General features: G+C 34.9%; 1 protein-coding gene across 1 annotated transcript in view; it reads left to right on the top strand.

The window, feature by feature from the left end:
* The window catches only part of Cse1 (chromosome segregation 1), a 439,186-nt gene that overhangs the window by 233,902 nt on the left and 187,592 nt on the right, over positions 1-17,692 (top strand). The window contains exons 11-12 of the mRNA XM_090402147.1: positions 3,328-3,393; positions 13,547-13,656. Of these exons, the coding sequence (XP_090258273.1) occupies positions 3,328-3,393; positions 13,547-13,656 (176 nt within the window). The remainder of the gene's footprint in view (positions 1-3,327; positions 3,394-13,546; positions 13,657-17,692) is intronic.

Genomic DNA, 17,692 nt, shown 5'->3' with positions numbered 1-17,692 from the left:
TTAAATATTCTTATGTAACAATTTTTTTCAATGTAAGACCTGTTTGTTTTTTGCCAGTGTACATTATGGCCGGTGGAAGTTGTATGGTATGCTAAGCCTGATTTGTGTTCTCTTCTTTTTTGCACGCCTTTTTGGTGTTTGTTCATGCGAATTTCCCCTGATCTTCCCGTCTGGCCTACATAGCAGATGCCACAGGAACAATGAATTTTATAAACACCTGGTTTTTTTAACACGTTCATTGCCAATCACGCGTTATCGTGTGGACGTCGCTATCAAGTAAAAAAAATATGGCCATTACACGAAATTCCAATTTTCAGCTTGGTAATGAACGTGTTAAAGGATGATGTGGAGGTTTTGAGGGATGTAGAAATCTTGAAATATTTTCCAGAGGTAGAAAAACAACTTTGATGTTATGTTTGTTTAGTAATTTGCCCATTTTGTCTGTAACATTCTTGATGTATGGAAGCTTGATTGTGTTCTTGAAATCTTGCTTTTGTGAGATTGAGGATTCTTTTTATTGTCTTAGGTTCATAACCCTTTTTTTTTTTTTTTTTTTTTTTTTTGAGGATCTGTGTTAAATATTGAAATTCTTCATTTCTCTGTTTTTCTGTGCTGGAAATATAAGTTCTGTCCCTCAAGGTTTTAATTAAACTTATTTTTTGTGAGGGGTGGTGGTGTGAGGCCGCATTAAGAAATCTCCCTGTGATGGTGGGCTTTCTATAGATAGAGAAGGATAATTTATCATCTTTTTCATTGATTTCTATTAAGATATCAAGAAAGGGAAATTTTTTATGTTCTTCTTGTTCCAAAGTAAATTTTATGTTATTTTCTATATTATTCAGGTAATCTTTGAAAAAGCAGTTTGTTCTTCTGTTGTTCCTGGCCATATGGTGAATATGTCGTAGCCAAATTTTTGGTTTTTTATGATAATTGTTTAAAGCATTATTATTAAAATGTTTCATATATAGGTTAGCTAAAGCCGGGGAGAGGGTGGTGTTTGGGGGAGCCCATAGCCAGTCCTTTTTATTCTCAAAATTTGTCTTGATACATGAAAATAGTATTTTTTTATACAATGTTATAAAGTTCTATGATGTCTGGAAGAAAAAGGTCTTCAAGGAGATTCACTGTTTTGTTTCTGGGAACATTTGTAAACAGGTTGATTACATCCAAACTTGCTAAGATGTCCGAAGGTCCTATGCATATATCTCTTACCTTCTCAATAAAAATGTGTACTGTTCTTAATGAAAGATGTTGTTTTTCCTATGTGTGGTAAAATCATGTTGGTGAGGTGTTTTGCGAAATTGGAGGTCGGAGAGTCTCTTCCATCCACTATCGGCCTTAAAGGAATACCTATCTTGTGTATTTTTGGTACATCATATATTCTTGGAACTAACGGGTGTTTTGATTATAGAGTTTTTTTTAGTTCTTCAGTTTAATTGGGTATATTTTAACTAGATCATTGGTTTTATTGTGAGCTCGCCAGATGGGATCTCTGTCTAAAGGTGTATAGGTATTAGAATCTTCAAGAAGAGTTTTCATTTTTTTGTTACAATCCTCAGAGTTCAAAACTACCATTGCATTCCCTTTCTCCACCTTAATTATAACAATATTTTTGTCTGATTTTAGTTCTTTGAGGGCTATGTATTCTGAGTAAGGTAGGTTCCAGGTTGGTAATTTGCTTTGTAATAGCAATGCTGTGCTCTGTATATGGATCAGATCTGATGTATCACCAGGCAAATTTTGTATTCCTTTTTCTATTTGAGCTATGATGTCAATTTTTGGTAAGTAGCATGCGCTAAAGCGAAGTTGAAATCTTTCAGAAGTATAAGTAAAAAAAAAAAAAAAATTTTTATTTATACAAATTGTTACATAAGAAAATTTAAAGAAGCTGCAAACATGCTTAGAATTCCAACGCAATGCAACAAAAACGAGGGCCTAATTCTGCACCAAGTTTGGTCAGCATTGATAAAAAATATACCCAAGTCAGACCTCGGACAACAATGTGAACGTAAACAACAGAATGTGACAGCATCCAGCATTGTTCAAACTTAGGATTGTTGGATATTTAATTTAATGAACAGTTAGACAGCCACAACTGCATAGAATGAACTATTTTAAGTAATTTCTCATTTCTTCTGTTTAAACTTTTGTGTTACCTTTGACCCCTGAAGATGTAAGTCAAATGACTTACGAAACTTGTCAGTTTTTTTTTATTGTTATTTATCTTAATAAACATGTGGTCCAATTACCAGAATCTTTCTTATGATCTGCTAAACCACAGAAACCTATGCCTACAAGTTTACCTTTATCTCATAATTGGATAAAGTGTAATCTGAAAATATTTCTTTAAAGAATGATAATGTGGTTTAAAAATAATTATAAGATTACAGCAATCCCTCGATTAGTGTGCCTCTAAAATTCAGTTAGTGCGCCTATATACATCTTAAAAATAAATGTTACAGATTTAAAAAATTTTTGATCTATACATTTTTCATGGCTAACTATTTTAAAAAATCACTCACCAGGGTGAAATAATTTAGTTACCGATTTGAAACATTTTACTAAGTTATTTTTAAAACAGACTTTTCTAGCCAAATCAGAGAAAGCCTAGTTATAAAGTTGCAAAGTCAAATTAAATTACTGCTAGCAATCTGCGAGCCATTTGGAAGTACATTCTTCCACATTGTGCAAATGATTTTAGAGGCTTTTCAAGTGAATCTAAGTTAATTAAATCTCATTCTGAGAAGTTGAGTGATTCCGACCTGCTAAATTTAAATGCACAATGGGAAGATCCTCAAGAATATGAAGAAAATTTAATCACTGACATGCCTAAAGAGGTTTCACAGAAACAATTTGAAAATAGTTTTCGTATACAATCGAAGTTTTTAAGCAGCAATGCTTAGAGACTGACACTGGTGAAGAGAGAACCAGTAAAATTTGCAGAAGAGACGATAGGGCCATACCGTCAGTTGTATGAAAAAAAGAAACAATGCCTGCCAAACTACGCTAGCTCAATTCTTTGTTAAGAAGCAGAATAATAAATTTATATTCTGAATTTAGATTCTAGGCCCTGAGATATATCCTAATTCTTTTATAAAAAAATTAAGGGTGGTCAAAAAAAGAAATCTGAGGAACGAATTATACATTTTTCCATAGATTATTATATTCGATTAATGCACCTGTTTTAAAGAACGCATTAGGTGCATTTATCGAGGGATTGCTGTAGTAACTTTTTGCTGATAGTAGTATATATTGAGGATGTACTTCATGTATATAATCTTAGTAATTTTTTAATAGTGTATGTTATGTGATATTTGATTTTTGCAGCATCAGATGAAGAACTTTTTGAAGATAATCCTGAGGAATATATTAGGCGTGATATAGAAGGTTCTGGTAAGCATCAAACTAATTTAAGAAAAGTAATTTGATTTATTTAAATTAAGAATAACTTTTTAACTCAGATGTAAACTTTTTAACTTTTTAAATCAGAAATTAAACTCAGATGCTCTCCTTACAAAAATAATAGTGGAAGATGATTATTCTTAGTTGTAGGAGACTCTAAAATACCTATCTAATCTGATGGCTAAAACTGTCTGAGAAATTTACCATGCTACTCAGTATTCTCCACTTACATTTCAAAATGCTGGATTAGTAGTCAACTGTGTTTCATCCCATCTTCCCAAACTGTCTTATGATAATATATATATTCACTATAAATGAAAAGATAGGGCAACAGTATACAATTTTTCTGCACCCCCTCCTTCCACTTGAACACTGTCTGTTTCTCAGACAAAGACTTTTTACTGAAACTTCTTGTTTGTCATACAGCTCTTATCAAGAGGATTAGATGCTCAGGTATTCCCATTGATCTCATTACAATCTACAGTCTGTGATCCATATATTCAAAAGCTTTCTTATAATCAATAAAACAGACATATACTTCCTTCTGAAATTCTCTTGTTCTTTCCACAATCCATCTCATGTTTGCTATTTGGTTTTTAGTTCCTCTACCTCTCCTAAAGCCTGCCTGTTCTTGTGGCATTTATCTATCCACATATGGCTGCAGCCTTTGTTGAATCACTTTCAGCATAACTTTACTTGCATGTGAAATTAAAGCAATAGTTCTATAATTCTCACAGTCTCTGAGATTTGATTTTTTTGGATTGGGATGAATACTGATGTTCTCCAATCTCTAGGTCAGTATATTTTCTTCCAAACATGTTGATAAATTTCAGTCAGTATATTCACTACTTCATCCTCAGCTGCTCTCAGTAATTCCACTGACACACCATCAGCTCCAGAAGCTTTTCCTTTTGGCAGTTGTTCCATTGCTGATATTACTTCACTTTTCATTATCATGGGTTCCTCAACAAATTCCCTTCAAATTCTCCTTCATTATTATCTTTCTTGTACAAATCCTCTGCATACCCTTTCCATCTTTTTTGTTACCTCTTCTTCCATCAGGCATTTCCAAGTCATATAGTTCTTTGAAGTTTATTTAAACTTTTTTTTAATTAGGCCAACTTTACCCATAGGTTTATGTTGTGTCAGTTTGAAATGTAGTCAAAATAAATTTCTAGAAGTAAAACTAGAAAACTATTGTTTATTTCCAATTATTTTGCATTCTTTAGAGCACAATTCTTCAGGAACAAAAAAAATACTAACTGTTATCATCGAATTCCTATCTTAAGAAGGGTATAGGATAACATGATGGTAGTAGATGATTAAGTTTACATTATCACCTGGCATACACTTGTTTTGCTAATCTCATTCATTATTGTCAATTTCCTGATATGTACCATCAAAGGGTGTACAGGATGCTATGACAGTACCGCATGATAAAATTTACATTATTATTAATCTCCTGTCAGCAGTTTCCCTCCAAATTAATCTGTCACTTATTAGCTCTCCAGTACTGTCGTATCTAACATTTTATTCTTCTAAAGCACTTCTCACTGAATCAATCTACCTAGACCTTGATCTACCTCTGAGTCTCTTTCCTGCCAGCTTGGCATCAAACACCTGCTTTGCTAATCTTTCCTCACCAATTCTATTTAAATGGCCATATCATCTTAGATTAGCTCTGCTCACACATTCCTTAAATGATAAGTCTCAAGTTCTCTCTTAATATTTTCGTTTTTTCTATGATTCTGCCATTGATCTCATCTGTTCACTCTTAATTTTTCTCAGAGCTCTCTTATCATTGGTCTGTAGTCTTTGATCAACTTGTTTATTTCTAACTGACTATCAGATTCATAAGTTAAAATTGGTTTGAATGCTGTCTTGTATACAGCCAGTCTAGTGTTATGGCTAATTTCTCTTATTCCTTATAAATTTGCTCATCTGAATCTCCACAATACCAGTTTTGTTTATTTTGTTGTCTATTCCTGCCTGTATTTAATTTTCCATCTTCGATAAAAATTGCACATAAATAGCTAAAATGTACTTGTTTTTATAGATTCTGCACTGAGAATGCAGTTGAAGCTTTCTGTGTTCCTGCCTGTTTTCATAGTGTTGGTCTTTTTATTGCTGATTTTCATTCCAAATTTCTTACAGCTATTATTCAATTTAGAGATCGCTGGATTTATTTAGGAGTATAGCATCATCTACATAAAACAAAATTTTTGTTGAAAGCGTTGGCTTGGGTAACTGCTAGATTTCTAATATTTCCATTTTAATATCAGGTTTAATGTTACTTTCTGTCATAATCTGATCATATAGATGGTGAATATGAGTGGAGATGGTGTGCATATTAGTCTCATACCTCTTGTTTTAAAAATCTGCTTTTTGCTTGACACCTTGCCTTTTTATTTATTTATTTATTTTTATCTAGAAGAATTAAGTGCAGATGCTGTTATATTCCTGTGATTTCTCAAATGTTTGTTGTAAAGTGAAAATCTGATCTTGACACAATAATTGGCCTGAACTAGGTTGATCTTACACGAAAACACTATGTAGAGAAATTCTTCTATAATTCACAGTCGGTTTTATTTTCCATTTTATAAATAGGAACGATGAGAGCTTTTCAATTATCTTGAATTTGTCCTCCTGACCAGGCTTTCTGAATTATTACGCAGTGTAGCTGCTGCAAAACTTATTTCCATATTTTAGCATTTCTGGTCAAATATCTGTTCCAGCTGCCTTTCATCATTTTCAGTTTCTGTTAGCCTCCTCTGTCATTGTTTGTTAAATGATTATTAAATATATTGAACTTGAGGTTATTGAACTTATTATTTTTAAATAAAATTTATTCAACTGGTATCCCCCCAATAGAATGGAAAAAAGCAATTGTGATTCCTATCTTTAAAAAAGGTAATAGAGATGACCCTAAAAACTATAGAGGTATAAGCATACTAAATTCCTGTTACAAAATATATAGCAGAATCTTAAATAGCAAACTAATGAAATATTCTGAAAACTTTATTTTAGAAGTACAGAATCGATTCAGAGAAGTACGATCATGTATAGACCCAGCCTTTTGCCTAAAATTAATAATAGAGAAAAGAAGAGAATATAATTTAGAAACACATATTGCATTTATTGACTTTGAAAAAGCATTTGACAAAATAAAAGAAAGCTACAGTGATACACCGTAGCAAATACAAATTTGAAAGACTCTTTATGGAATCAGCCTCAGCCCTAAGAAATTCTCCAAACCTCAACAAATTTGGTTGTATGCGACTGCCCCAAATTTGGGAGGCCTACATCAGCAGACCTTCAGCCCAACGGCCAAGAACACCTACTTAGCCCGCTAGAGGGCACCATCAGGATTGTTAGGAGAACAATAGCTTCATCTCTTCATTCCCAGTTTCTGTGTTGTAGTGCCTACGTGCACGTAACTTTTTTGTAAGTTCCTTTAGAAGATGGCAACGCGACGTTGCCGAAATATCGGAAAATATTTATTAAAGTTTAATTTAATTTATATCCTTAACTACGTTGTTCAATTCCTTAAGTGTTTTAATAATGCATAACCAATGTATAAGCTTTTCTACGAGAAAGCTTTCAATAGCTTTCCAAACATTTTGTCACGTTCCTGTTTATCTTCTATATTCATTGGGATTTATGTAGCTTGATAGCTCTAATTTTTGTTGAAAACGTTGGCTTGGGTAACTGCTAGATTTTTGCAGGCTTTGTGGATTTGTTCTCTCTCTCTACAAAGCTTTTTTCCAAATGGGCGTAAATACAAAGCTCTTTGGCTGAAGTAAACTCTCGTTTAGCTTAATGCAGTTCAGTATCAAGTTGCTGTCTCTATATCATTTTAGAAAGGCTAGCTGATTAATTAACATAGAAACATATATTTTCATCTTTTTCCATCAGAGGTCAGGCTAGGGTAAATGATTAACTAACATTTAGATTCATCTTACTTTTGTATAGTGTAGTGTCATGTAGCTTGTATCCTGCACATATGTATGCTTTCTTGATCATGGCCGCAATACAGAGGTTGAAATGTTGACTTGTACTTTCTTAGTGATAAGTAAAGCAATTATTCTAACATGTCTCCATATATCCTTCACTATGAATGCTGATCACTGCGTAACCTTAAAAGAAAGAAAAAATTCTCTGTATACTCTTGTATCCAGTCATTGATGCTGTTTTTTATTTCTAGTGTCACCTCAATGTGTGAATTTGTGCACCTCTTTGTTAGGAATGTAGTGTTTGTGATGACTAATCCTAAACAGAAATCCAGCATGCACTTATTATTAGCTTTCCCTTTTTTCAAAAATTTTCTCAAAATATTTCTATATCCCTGGGATTTATTTTGTACCCTGCTGTTTAGATTTCCCATGAGTACCAGATTTTTCATCTTCTTTATATCAGCTGTTTCTCTAATGACTCAAAATTCATCCACTTTTTCCTTAGAAGAACTTTCTGTGAGATCGTGCCACATTTTGCCATTTGAATGCTATCCCTATTCTCCTTCCTTTCCATAAACATTATTGCTCAGATATAATAAATAATAAATTATTTAATAAATAAATTTAGCATTTATTAATAAATAAATAGGGTGCTTAAGGGTCAAAGCTGTATAACTGAGAGGAGACCTCCACATAACCTTTAAAGGAATGCAGAAAACTGACCAGGGCTTCTGACCTAATGTCCTATCCTCACCTTCTCGTGGTGCACCCTGTTGGGTATCTACCCGGATACTGAACGAATGAGGATGGGCTGGCAATTTGGGATTTAGCCGACCAAATTGTATTCTTATTGGCTTAACCAATATAGAAAATGATGGTACAACATGACAAAATTTCATGCCAGCTGGGGCGTCGGTGGTCAAACAAGGTCCCTGTTGTTTTCGCCAGTGCGAACAGCGAAAAGTCAGCTACTGGAACAAATCTGAAAGCATACCCCAACTCAACATCACCAGAGTTGAAGACCGGTACTATCAACATAAGAAACCTGAATGGCAAAGAAATGGAGCTAGCTGAGGAATTAGATAAGTACCAGATCGACATAATAGGGGTGAATGAAACAAAAAAGACCAAAACTGGTGAGATCTTTCTGAACAATAAATACAAAATGTTATATTCAGGAAATGACAATCAAGGAAAACAAGGAGTAGCCATAGTATTCAACACAAAATACGAGGCTAATCTTCTTGAATGGCAGTCAGTCTCAAGTAGAGCGATGTGGGCAAATATCAGAATGGTGAATTGGACAATGAGACTTATTTGTGCCTATGGTCCCACAAAAAGTTCTGCTAAGGTTGAAGTGGAGGAATTTCTTGATGCTTTAGAAAAAGCAACTGACACAATAAAAAAGGAAAAGTTGGTCCTTGTTGGGGATCTAAATAGCAGAGAAGGAAATGATTCAGACATACAAAAATATTTTGTGAAAATTTGGAGAAAAGAGCAAAGCTAATAATAATGGCAAATACCGGTTGGATTTCTGCTCAGGTCATGAACTGGTTATTACTAACACCATGTTAGTAATAACAAGTTAGCAATGTGCAGAAATTCACAAGGAGAGAAGAGGCAAGGAATAAGAAAAGTCTCATTGACTATGTTATTGTCGATAGTAATGTTTTCTCCCTCGTGCAGGATACCAGAGTGTACAGAGGATTTGAAATTGGAAGTGATCATTATTTAGTCTTGAGCAGGATAAAATTGAATTTCATAATGAAAAGTATAACATGTAAGAAAGTTTTAAAGTGAACAAAAGTTGAGCAGCTCTCAGATGTGAACTGTAGACTAAAATACACAAAGACTATTGAAGAAAAAATGAAAGAGTTTGAGAACAGGAACCAAACCTTTGAGATTCAGTGGCAAGCCTTGAAGAAAACCCCCTGATTGATTCAGCCAGAGAGGCATGTTGTGAGGTTGTCTGCAAGGATAAAAAAAATCAGAACTCCATGGTGGATACAGGAAGTTAAAGAGGCAGTGAAAGAAAAGAAGAAAGCATATCAAAAGTTTCTGGTAAATAAGTCAGCTTGTGCTCTTAGAGAATACAGAGACAAATGTAAGAAAGCTAAACACTGTATAAAACTAGCTAAACAAAAGTCATGGGAGGACTTTGGTAAGAACATAGAAAATAAATATCAAGAAGGTGGTAAGATATTCTGGAGGTTGTTGAAGAAGCTTAGGAATGGAGGAAAGACTGCTATAAAAGGAGTTAGAGATGATAAAGGTTACATTAAAACAGGAGAAAAAGATATTCTTGAAGTATGGAGTAATTACTTTGAAAAATTGCTAAATGAAACAAGCATTGATAGCACAGTGGTAAAAAACACACAACAGGCATACAGTCAGGAATACATATCCATACTTGAAGTAGGAAAAGCCATCAAAGGCTTGAAATGTGGAAAGTCAGCAGGAGTAGATGATATTCGACCAGAAATGCTGAAATATGGTGGTATGAAAGTCTTACAGTGGCTGCACTGCATAGTTCAGAAAGCCTGGACAGAGGGACGAATTCCTGATGATTGGAGTACAGCTCTAATAGTACCCATATATAAAATGGGAAATAAAACTGAATGTGAGAATTACTGATGTATTTCCCTACTGAGTGTTCATGGCAAGATCTGTGCAAGTATACTTGAGAAACAGTTGAGAAGAATTGTGGAAGATAAAGCTTGGTGAAGAACAAGCTGGATTCAGGCCAAATAGAGGCTGTCAGGATCAGATCTTCACTTTACGACAAATAGTTGAGAAAGCATGGGAATATAACAACGATCTGTATTTAAGTTTTGACAATCTGGAAAAGGCATGTGACACGGTGCCAAGAGAGAGAGAAGCTATTCAATACACTACAGTTATATGGCGTCAATGGGACATTATATCAAGCAATACTTAGTCTGTATTTGAGGATCGCATTATGAAGGAAAGTGGTATTAAACATGATAGCAGAATTGGAGATGCTAATGTCAGCTCTTTGCTTTATGCGGACGATGTTATACTTCTAAATAAATCCGCTACAAGTCTGCAAGAGTCCTTGACTAAAGTGAATAACTGTTGTAATAAATATGGTATGAAGGTGAGCATTAAAAAGACGAAGACAATGAAAATAAGTAGAATTGTTGAAAATGTCAACTGTGTTGTGAACCGGGAACCTGTGGAACAAGTAAAACATTTCAGCTACTTAGGTATGATTTTTAGTGAAGATGATAAATTAAATATAGAAATAGACAACAGAATCAACAAAGCTGGTATGGTAGGAAGTGAATGAATTGATTAAATTCATATGGATTGATACGCTACATTGTGCCTTAGACTATAGAAATATAAGATCTGATAATGATAATATTGGAGTCTTGACAAGTGATAGACTGATTTGGACGAAAATTGTAGATAGGAATTTAGTAATGATGTAAATTTTTCATGTACACCCTGTACACCCTTTGAGGGTACATGTCAGGAATTTGATGATGATGATGATAATAAATAAATGCTAAATTATAAATACAGGTATAATACCTGTATTTATTATTTAGCAGGATCTCATCTGATTATCTTCTTTATCTTGGTAATACTAGTAATGTCCTCCTCTAGCCTTCTGCCAGTTCAATTTCCTTTAATTTAATACTCTTTAAGTTAATGGTTTTTCTGTTCTCTACTTCCAACAATGTGCTTGTTTCAATACACATGACTTTGTCTCTGTTTGCACTTGTTCCCTGATGAAAACAGCAGGCAATGCCTCAGCCCACATGAAGTTCATGCTTATTTCTGGTTTGAGTCAATACAGAATAGAATTTGGTTGGTTGAGTCCCAAATTGCCAGTCCTGCCTCGTTTGACGAGTACCCAGTGGATACCTGCTAATGGTTGCACCACATGAAAGCGAGATTGGATATTATAGTCAGAAGCTGCATTAGTTCTCTACATTTTTTAAAAGCTGTGTGGAGGGCTCTTCTCAGTTATCTATCTTAGACAGATAACTGGGAGGACCCCTCCCAGATATCGACAGATAACTAGCAACTCCATGTTGCTAACCTTTCCTACTGTTTTAGTATCTTAATTGTTCAAGACCATGCCACAAGTTAGCTTTGCTCATACATTCTTCATTTCTAATATCAAATTCTCTCCTAATGTCTTCATTTTTCATATGATTCTGCCATTGTTTCCATCTGTTATTAATTTTTCTTAGATTGTGTTGTGCCTCGTCTTTGATCAACTATTTTAATTCCAATCCATCTGGTACACTGTTTTGGCTAATTTCTCTCTTATTCCATATAAATTCATTTAGTTGGCTCCTACTATCTGCGCTTATTCTGTTGTCCATTTCCGTACTTCATATGCCTTCTTAAATATTCTGTCTAATTGACTGAAATATTTTATGGGTTCACTACTGAGAATGTTTCTGCTTATTTTTAATTTTTGTCTGTGTATTGTTGATTTTTATGCCAAATTTGTTATTCTGCTAAAAGAATCCTGTGGACTTATAGGGGATTTATTTAGAAGTATAGCATCATCTGCATAAGTAAAGCTAAGTTTTTAACACCTCCAATTTCAGTAGCAGATTTGATTTCACTTTACTTTATAATATAGTTCATAATGGTGGAGACAGCATGCACCTTGCCTTCCACCTATTTTTATATTAAACCTTTTTTTTTATAACCCTCTTCATTTCTAACTGCTGACAATACAACTTAAATATAGACATGTATCCCTGTGTAACATTCCAAAGGATCTGCTTTGTACTAACCTGAATCAGAATGGCCTTCTCTCCTTATCAAAAATTTGGTAAAGCCTTATTAGACATCAATATTTTTTTATTATACAGCTTATATACCATCATGCAGCTCATACTATTTTTAAATGATCCATTATTGATATCTACTGTTTACTGTCAGCCTTCCTGTCACCGATGATGACCTATAAATTTCATGTTGAATTATTTGGCAGAGAGGTCATATTTAATCCACTTGCAGAAGTGGACAAAACTTAGAAAGTGACTTGGATGTTAAGAAACACTGACAAGAATAAAAATTATCCTTCTTTATAAGGCTTTGATATGACCATATCTGCTGTTTTGCATAGATTTGGTCATCTCAGTTTCTTAGGGATGAGAAAGTGATTGAGAAGATCCATAGGTTGGTGACAAATGGTGACTGATCTCTTGAGTGCTCCATGGAAGGATAGACTTCCATGGAGCACTCAAGGTTTATGGGGTTTCAAAGCTAACTTAATTTATAGACAGAAGAGGGGGATATGATAAAGAAATATGTTACTGAAGAGGTTTTACAGAATAGATACTAAGGAAATGTTTGAATATATTAGAATACCTGAATGCTTTGTATGAATGCAAGGCTATGAGAACTATTTTTTTCATGGAGAGTGGTGAATGAGTTTAATGGGTTGCCAGAGGTGGTCATAAGTGCTTAATCAAATATTATGTTTCAGGAGAGGTATTGTAGGCATTGTGTGAATAATGATTAGTTTGGGCATCCTGAGATGATTCCATGGAAACGCCTATGTAATAATCATAATGAAATGTACCTTCATAAAAATCACTAATTTTTATGAAATTTAACTGCCCACTGTTCATAGGTAGCAATACATTTAAATACAGTGAACTCTCACTACAGAAATTTGTTGTAGGGACCAAAATAATACTTTATTATAGTGAAAAGTTTGCTGTAATGAATTTCCTTAGTATAGAATTAATATTGCAATGTAATTTTTTTTAATATAATTTAAGTATTAACATTTATCCAATTTAACCATAATTTAAGTGGTTTGACAAATTTTAGTACAAATTCCAAATGCAATAAACTAATTGTAGCATACTTGCTCACTAAAACTACTGAAAAGTCTTGACCAAGCCTTATAGGTACAGTGCTATGCTAAAAGAAATCCATCATAGCAAATAATCAACTAAAACTGTTCATGTAGTATTTACAAGGTAAACAGATCACTGAGGATGGGGGGGTGGGGGCTTCTAATATTGCATTTAGTGCCAGTGAAAAAAATCCCAGTGCTCAATTATAGATTAAATATTAATCATAAAATTTAAAGATTGTTTTATATAATTTATAACATACTATTATATGGAAACAAGCTATAATTTTCAAAGCATTCTCTGTCTTCAGAAATATGCTTTTCATTTCAGATGTTGATACAAGGAGACGAGCTGCATGTGATCTAGTAAAAGCATTAGCACGATTTTTTGAAACTAAAATAACAGAAGTCTTTTCTCAGTATGTTCATGCTATGTTGCAGGTAATCATTTTTTAAAATAACACAGTTCATTTGTTTTGATTATTTATTCTTTACTATCTGATCTTTATAAATCTCTATTAAAATTACTTCAGAGCTTTGTAATAAATTAGATTATTAAGGAATAGTTTGTCAGAGCCACAAGTCTTGAAGTAAATTACTTTAATTGCTGTACCAAGATTTACTATATACTTAATACTGAAGGAATCCTTACAAGCTTTGTTTGTCTTTAAAGGCTTAACTTAGCCTACCCAGTATATATGATACTGGGTGGGCTAAGTTAAAACAAGGTTTCAAGTTCAATAATCCAATAACCTCACTATAGAAACCGAAAATTAAACCTACCACTGAGGTTTCCCCCCCCCCTATAAAATGTTAGATTTAGAATGTATAGTTGGTTTAAAAAGTATTTCAATTTCTTTTCTTCCTTTGTATAGTCCTACTCCATATATTGGTTCATTTATGCATAAAGTAGGGACAGTGAGAAGTAGCACTGCATTAAATACAATAATTATAACACAGATTGTTTAAAAAATAATTACTGAATATATAAAGGATAGCTATTCATATCTTTTGATAATATATAGATCTTCAAACAGTAAAGATTTCTCTTAAGATGACTTAATCTGTATTCTTTCATGACATAAAGGCATCACATCTGTAGCCTCTTCAACATCCAGAGTACTTAAGACATTAAGTATTTTGTTCATCTAAGACATTGCTTTTCATTTGTACAGCCCCATTTGGAATTAATGCTATTAATTCCAAATCCAGCAAACCTTAAAGAATACTGCTTCTACATTTGGTGAGAGCAGTAAATTCAAGTTACGTTAAGAAATCGATACATATCACAGTAATAAGCTGAAGCATCTTGAATAGTTTTGTTGTTGTTATGTTCCATCGAGTCTTTTTCGACTCATGGTGATTCTATGAATATATATTCTCCATTCTGATCTGTCCCTGGCCATATCTTTCAGAATTTCCAAGCGCATTCCAGTTGCTTCTTTAACTCCATCCACCAATCTAATTCTTGGTGTTCCTTTTCTCCTGCTTCCATCAACTTTAGCAAGCATCATCTTCTCCAGACTGTCATTTGCTTGCATGCTTGATGATCGTTGCTTCGAAGGAGTAATCTGGCTTTATTCTGTCTATCGCTGATTTATTGATTTGCTTTGCAGTCCATGGTATTCTTAGTAAGCCTAAATCCATAATTCAAATGTATCTATCTTCCTTCTTTCACTCTTTCTCAGGGTCTAACTTTCACATCCCTACAGTACCACAGGGAATACCATTGCTTTCGTGATTCTGATTTTTGTTGATTCTTGTAGACAGGCTTCTATGTTGGTTATGCATTATTAAAACACTTAAGGAATAGAACAATGTAGTTAAGGATATAAATTAAATTAAACTTTAATAAATATTTTCCGATATTTCGGCAATGTCACATTGCCATTTTCTAAAGGAACTTACAAAAAAGTTGCGTGCACGTAGGCACTACAACACAGAAACTGGGAATGAAGAAATGAAGCTATTGTTCTCCTAACAGTCCTCATGGTGCCCTCTAGCGGGCTAAGTAGGTGTTCTTGGCCGTTGGGCTGAAGGTCTGCAGATGTAGGCCTCCCAAATTTGGGGCAGTCGCATACAACCAAATTTGTTGAGGTTTGGAGAATTTCTTAGGACTGAGGCTGATTCCATGAAGAGTCTTTCAAATTTGTATTTGCTACGGTGTATCACTGTAGCTTTCTTCCACCGTATTCTGTGGCGTGTATCCAGAGCATGGTCTGCAAGCCCAGAATGACTGTATTTGTGAAAACGGATGTAGTCCTTGTGTTCCGAAATTCTGATATTCGCTGTCCTGCCTGTAAGACAGTTTTCAACTGCCAGGGACCTGGTAAACACCAAGTAGGTCTAGGGAAAGTGGTTGGTCTTTAGTGGAGTGGATAAGGGATGCCAATTTTCTGTAAGGTTTGTAACAGGAGATCAGATCATGTTTTTTTAAGATTTTGGTAATCTTTTCCAAGGTGCCTCGGATGTAGGGAATGGTGATAGATTTAGAGTAATCCTTGTTGTGGGAATGGGGGGGAAGGGATCTGTGGTTTGTAGGTTCTAATATTTTTCGGATTTTTTTGGGGGGGGGGGTAGCCATTGGCTGAGAAAGTGTTGAGGATATGATTTAGTTCAGTGTTTAGGGCCAAGTCGTTTGAACAGATTAGTTTAGCCCTGTTGTATAGTGTTTTCACTACTTCATATTGTTGTGTGTGTGTGGGGGGTGGAATTGTTGGTGAATGTATCTGCTTGTATGGGTGGGTTTTCTGTAAACTGAGAAAACCAAGGATCCATTAAGCTGGCGGGTGACTAGTTTGTCTAGGAAAGGGAGGCTGTTGTTTTCCTCTTTTTCCAGAGTGAATTTGATTCTGGGGTGTTGGTTGTTTAAGTGTGTTAAGAAGGAGAGAAGTGTTTCAGAGCCATGTGGCCAAATAGACACATCATCAACGTAGCGAAGCCATATGGTTGGTTTTTGTGGGGCAGAGGCTAAGGCTTTTTCTTCAAAGGTCTCCATAAAGAAATTGGCCAAGGGTGGGGAGAGTGGTGAACCCATGGCTGTCCCCTCTATTTGTTTTTAGAATTTTCCCTGCCAAACGAAATAGCCTGAGTTCATTGTGAACTGAAATAAGGCTGATATATCGGGAACAAATTTAGCTTGGATTAGCTCTAAGGTTTCCTTGAGTGGGACATTTGTACTTAAAGACACATCAAAGCTGACCATTATGTCAGTTTGTTGGAGTGTAAGGTTTTCTATGCTGGCTTTGAAATGGGCTGAGTTTTTTATGTGTGATGGTGTGTTGCCAGTATAGTGTGTGAGCTCTTTGGCCAAATGTTTAGCTAATTTGTATGTGGGGGAATCAATGCCATCCACTATGGGACGTAATGGCACATTTTCTTTGTGTATTTTTGGGAGTCCGTAAATACGGGGGGGGGGGGGGTATAGAGTTAAATGGCTTTAATCTGTTGGTAATTTCTACAGGCCAAGAAGTGACTCTCTTAAGGAGCCTGTGAAGTTTTCTAATTTGAGAGTTGGTGGGATTGTAATTGATAGGGAGGTAAGTGGCCCGATCTAATAGAAGAGCTTTCAGCTTACCTGTGTAGTCCTTCTGGTTAAGTATTACAGTTGCATTTCCCTTATCCACTTTGGTGATAACTAATTCTTTATTATTCTTCATTTTCTGTAGAGCTTTATATTCCTTGTTTGATATGTTGGTTTTTGGTGGTCTTGCTTTCGAAAGGACACATGCTACATCCAGTCTTATACTGTTGGCGACTTGATGTGGAAGATGGCAGATTCTGCGCTCGATCTGGATCATAATATCCTCACTAGGTATTTTATTGGGAGTAATGGCGAAGTTGTGTCCATGTGCCAGCTTATTGAGTGCTTCAGGCTTCAGGGTGACTGAAGAAAGGTTGATTACCGTGTTGGTAGCAGGTTTTGGAAAGACGGTAGAGTTCTTTTTTAATTTTTCGAACTTTTTCATCTGTCGGCATCGTATTTTTTAAAATTCTTTTTCAGCAGCGGTACATGAGACGTCATGTAAAATCAACCAAAGTTTTGTGGTTCAAAGTGCGCGAAAGCTCATCTTCGACGACACGAATAGCTTCGTTGATGTCCGCTAAGAGTGACCGCATGGCGGTGATTTGTTCACGTAGCAACGCGTAGCTCGCGCGGGTTATATATTCGGAGAGCTTTTTGTGACACAAACCGGTGCTTAAATTTTACACAGTTCGGGATTACTTTATTATCCCGGCAGCGTTTCAGGAACGCTAGACGATTTAATTGTCTAGACAGCTTCAATTTCAATTTTCCGTATTGGCGGGCCTTCCGTGCGATTGTATCTCCCTGGATGATGTTGATTCTCTTAGACAGGCTTGTACGTTGCTTATGCATTATTAAAACACTTAAGGAATAGAACAATGTAGTTAAGGATATAAATTAAATTAAACTTTAATAAATATTTTCCGATATTTCGGCAACGTCACATTGCCA

The sequence above is a fragment of the Typopeltis vanoorti genome, chromosome 12 (genome assembly GCF_054136105.1).
Source record: "Typopeltis vanoorti isolate ZY-2024b chromosome 12, IOZ_Tvanoo_1.0, whole genome shotgun sequence".
Taxonomy (NCBI): Eukaryota; Metazoa; Arthropoda; class Arachnida; order Uropygi; family Thelyphonidae; genus Typopeltis; species Typopeltis vanoorti.
This window is presented reverse-complemented; position numbering and strand designations above follow the sequence as displayed.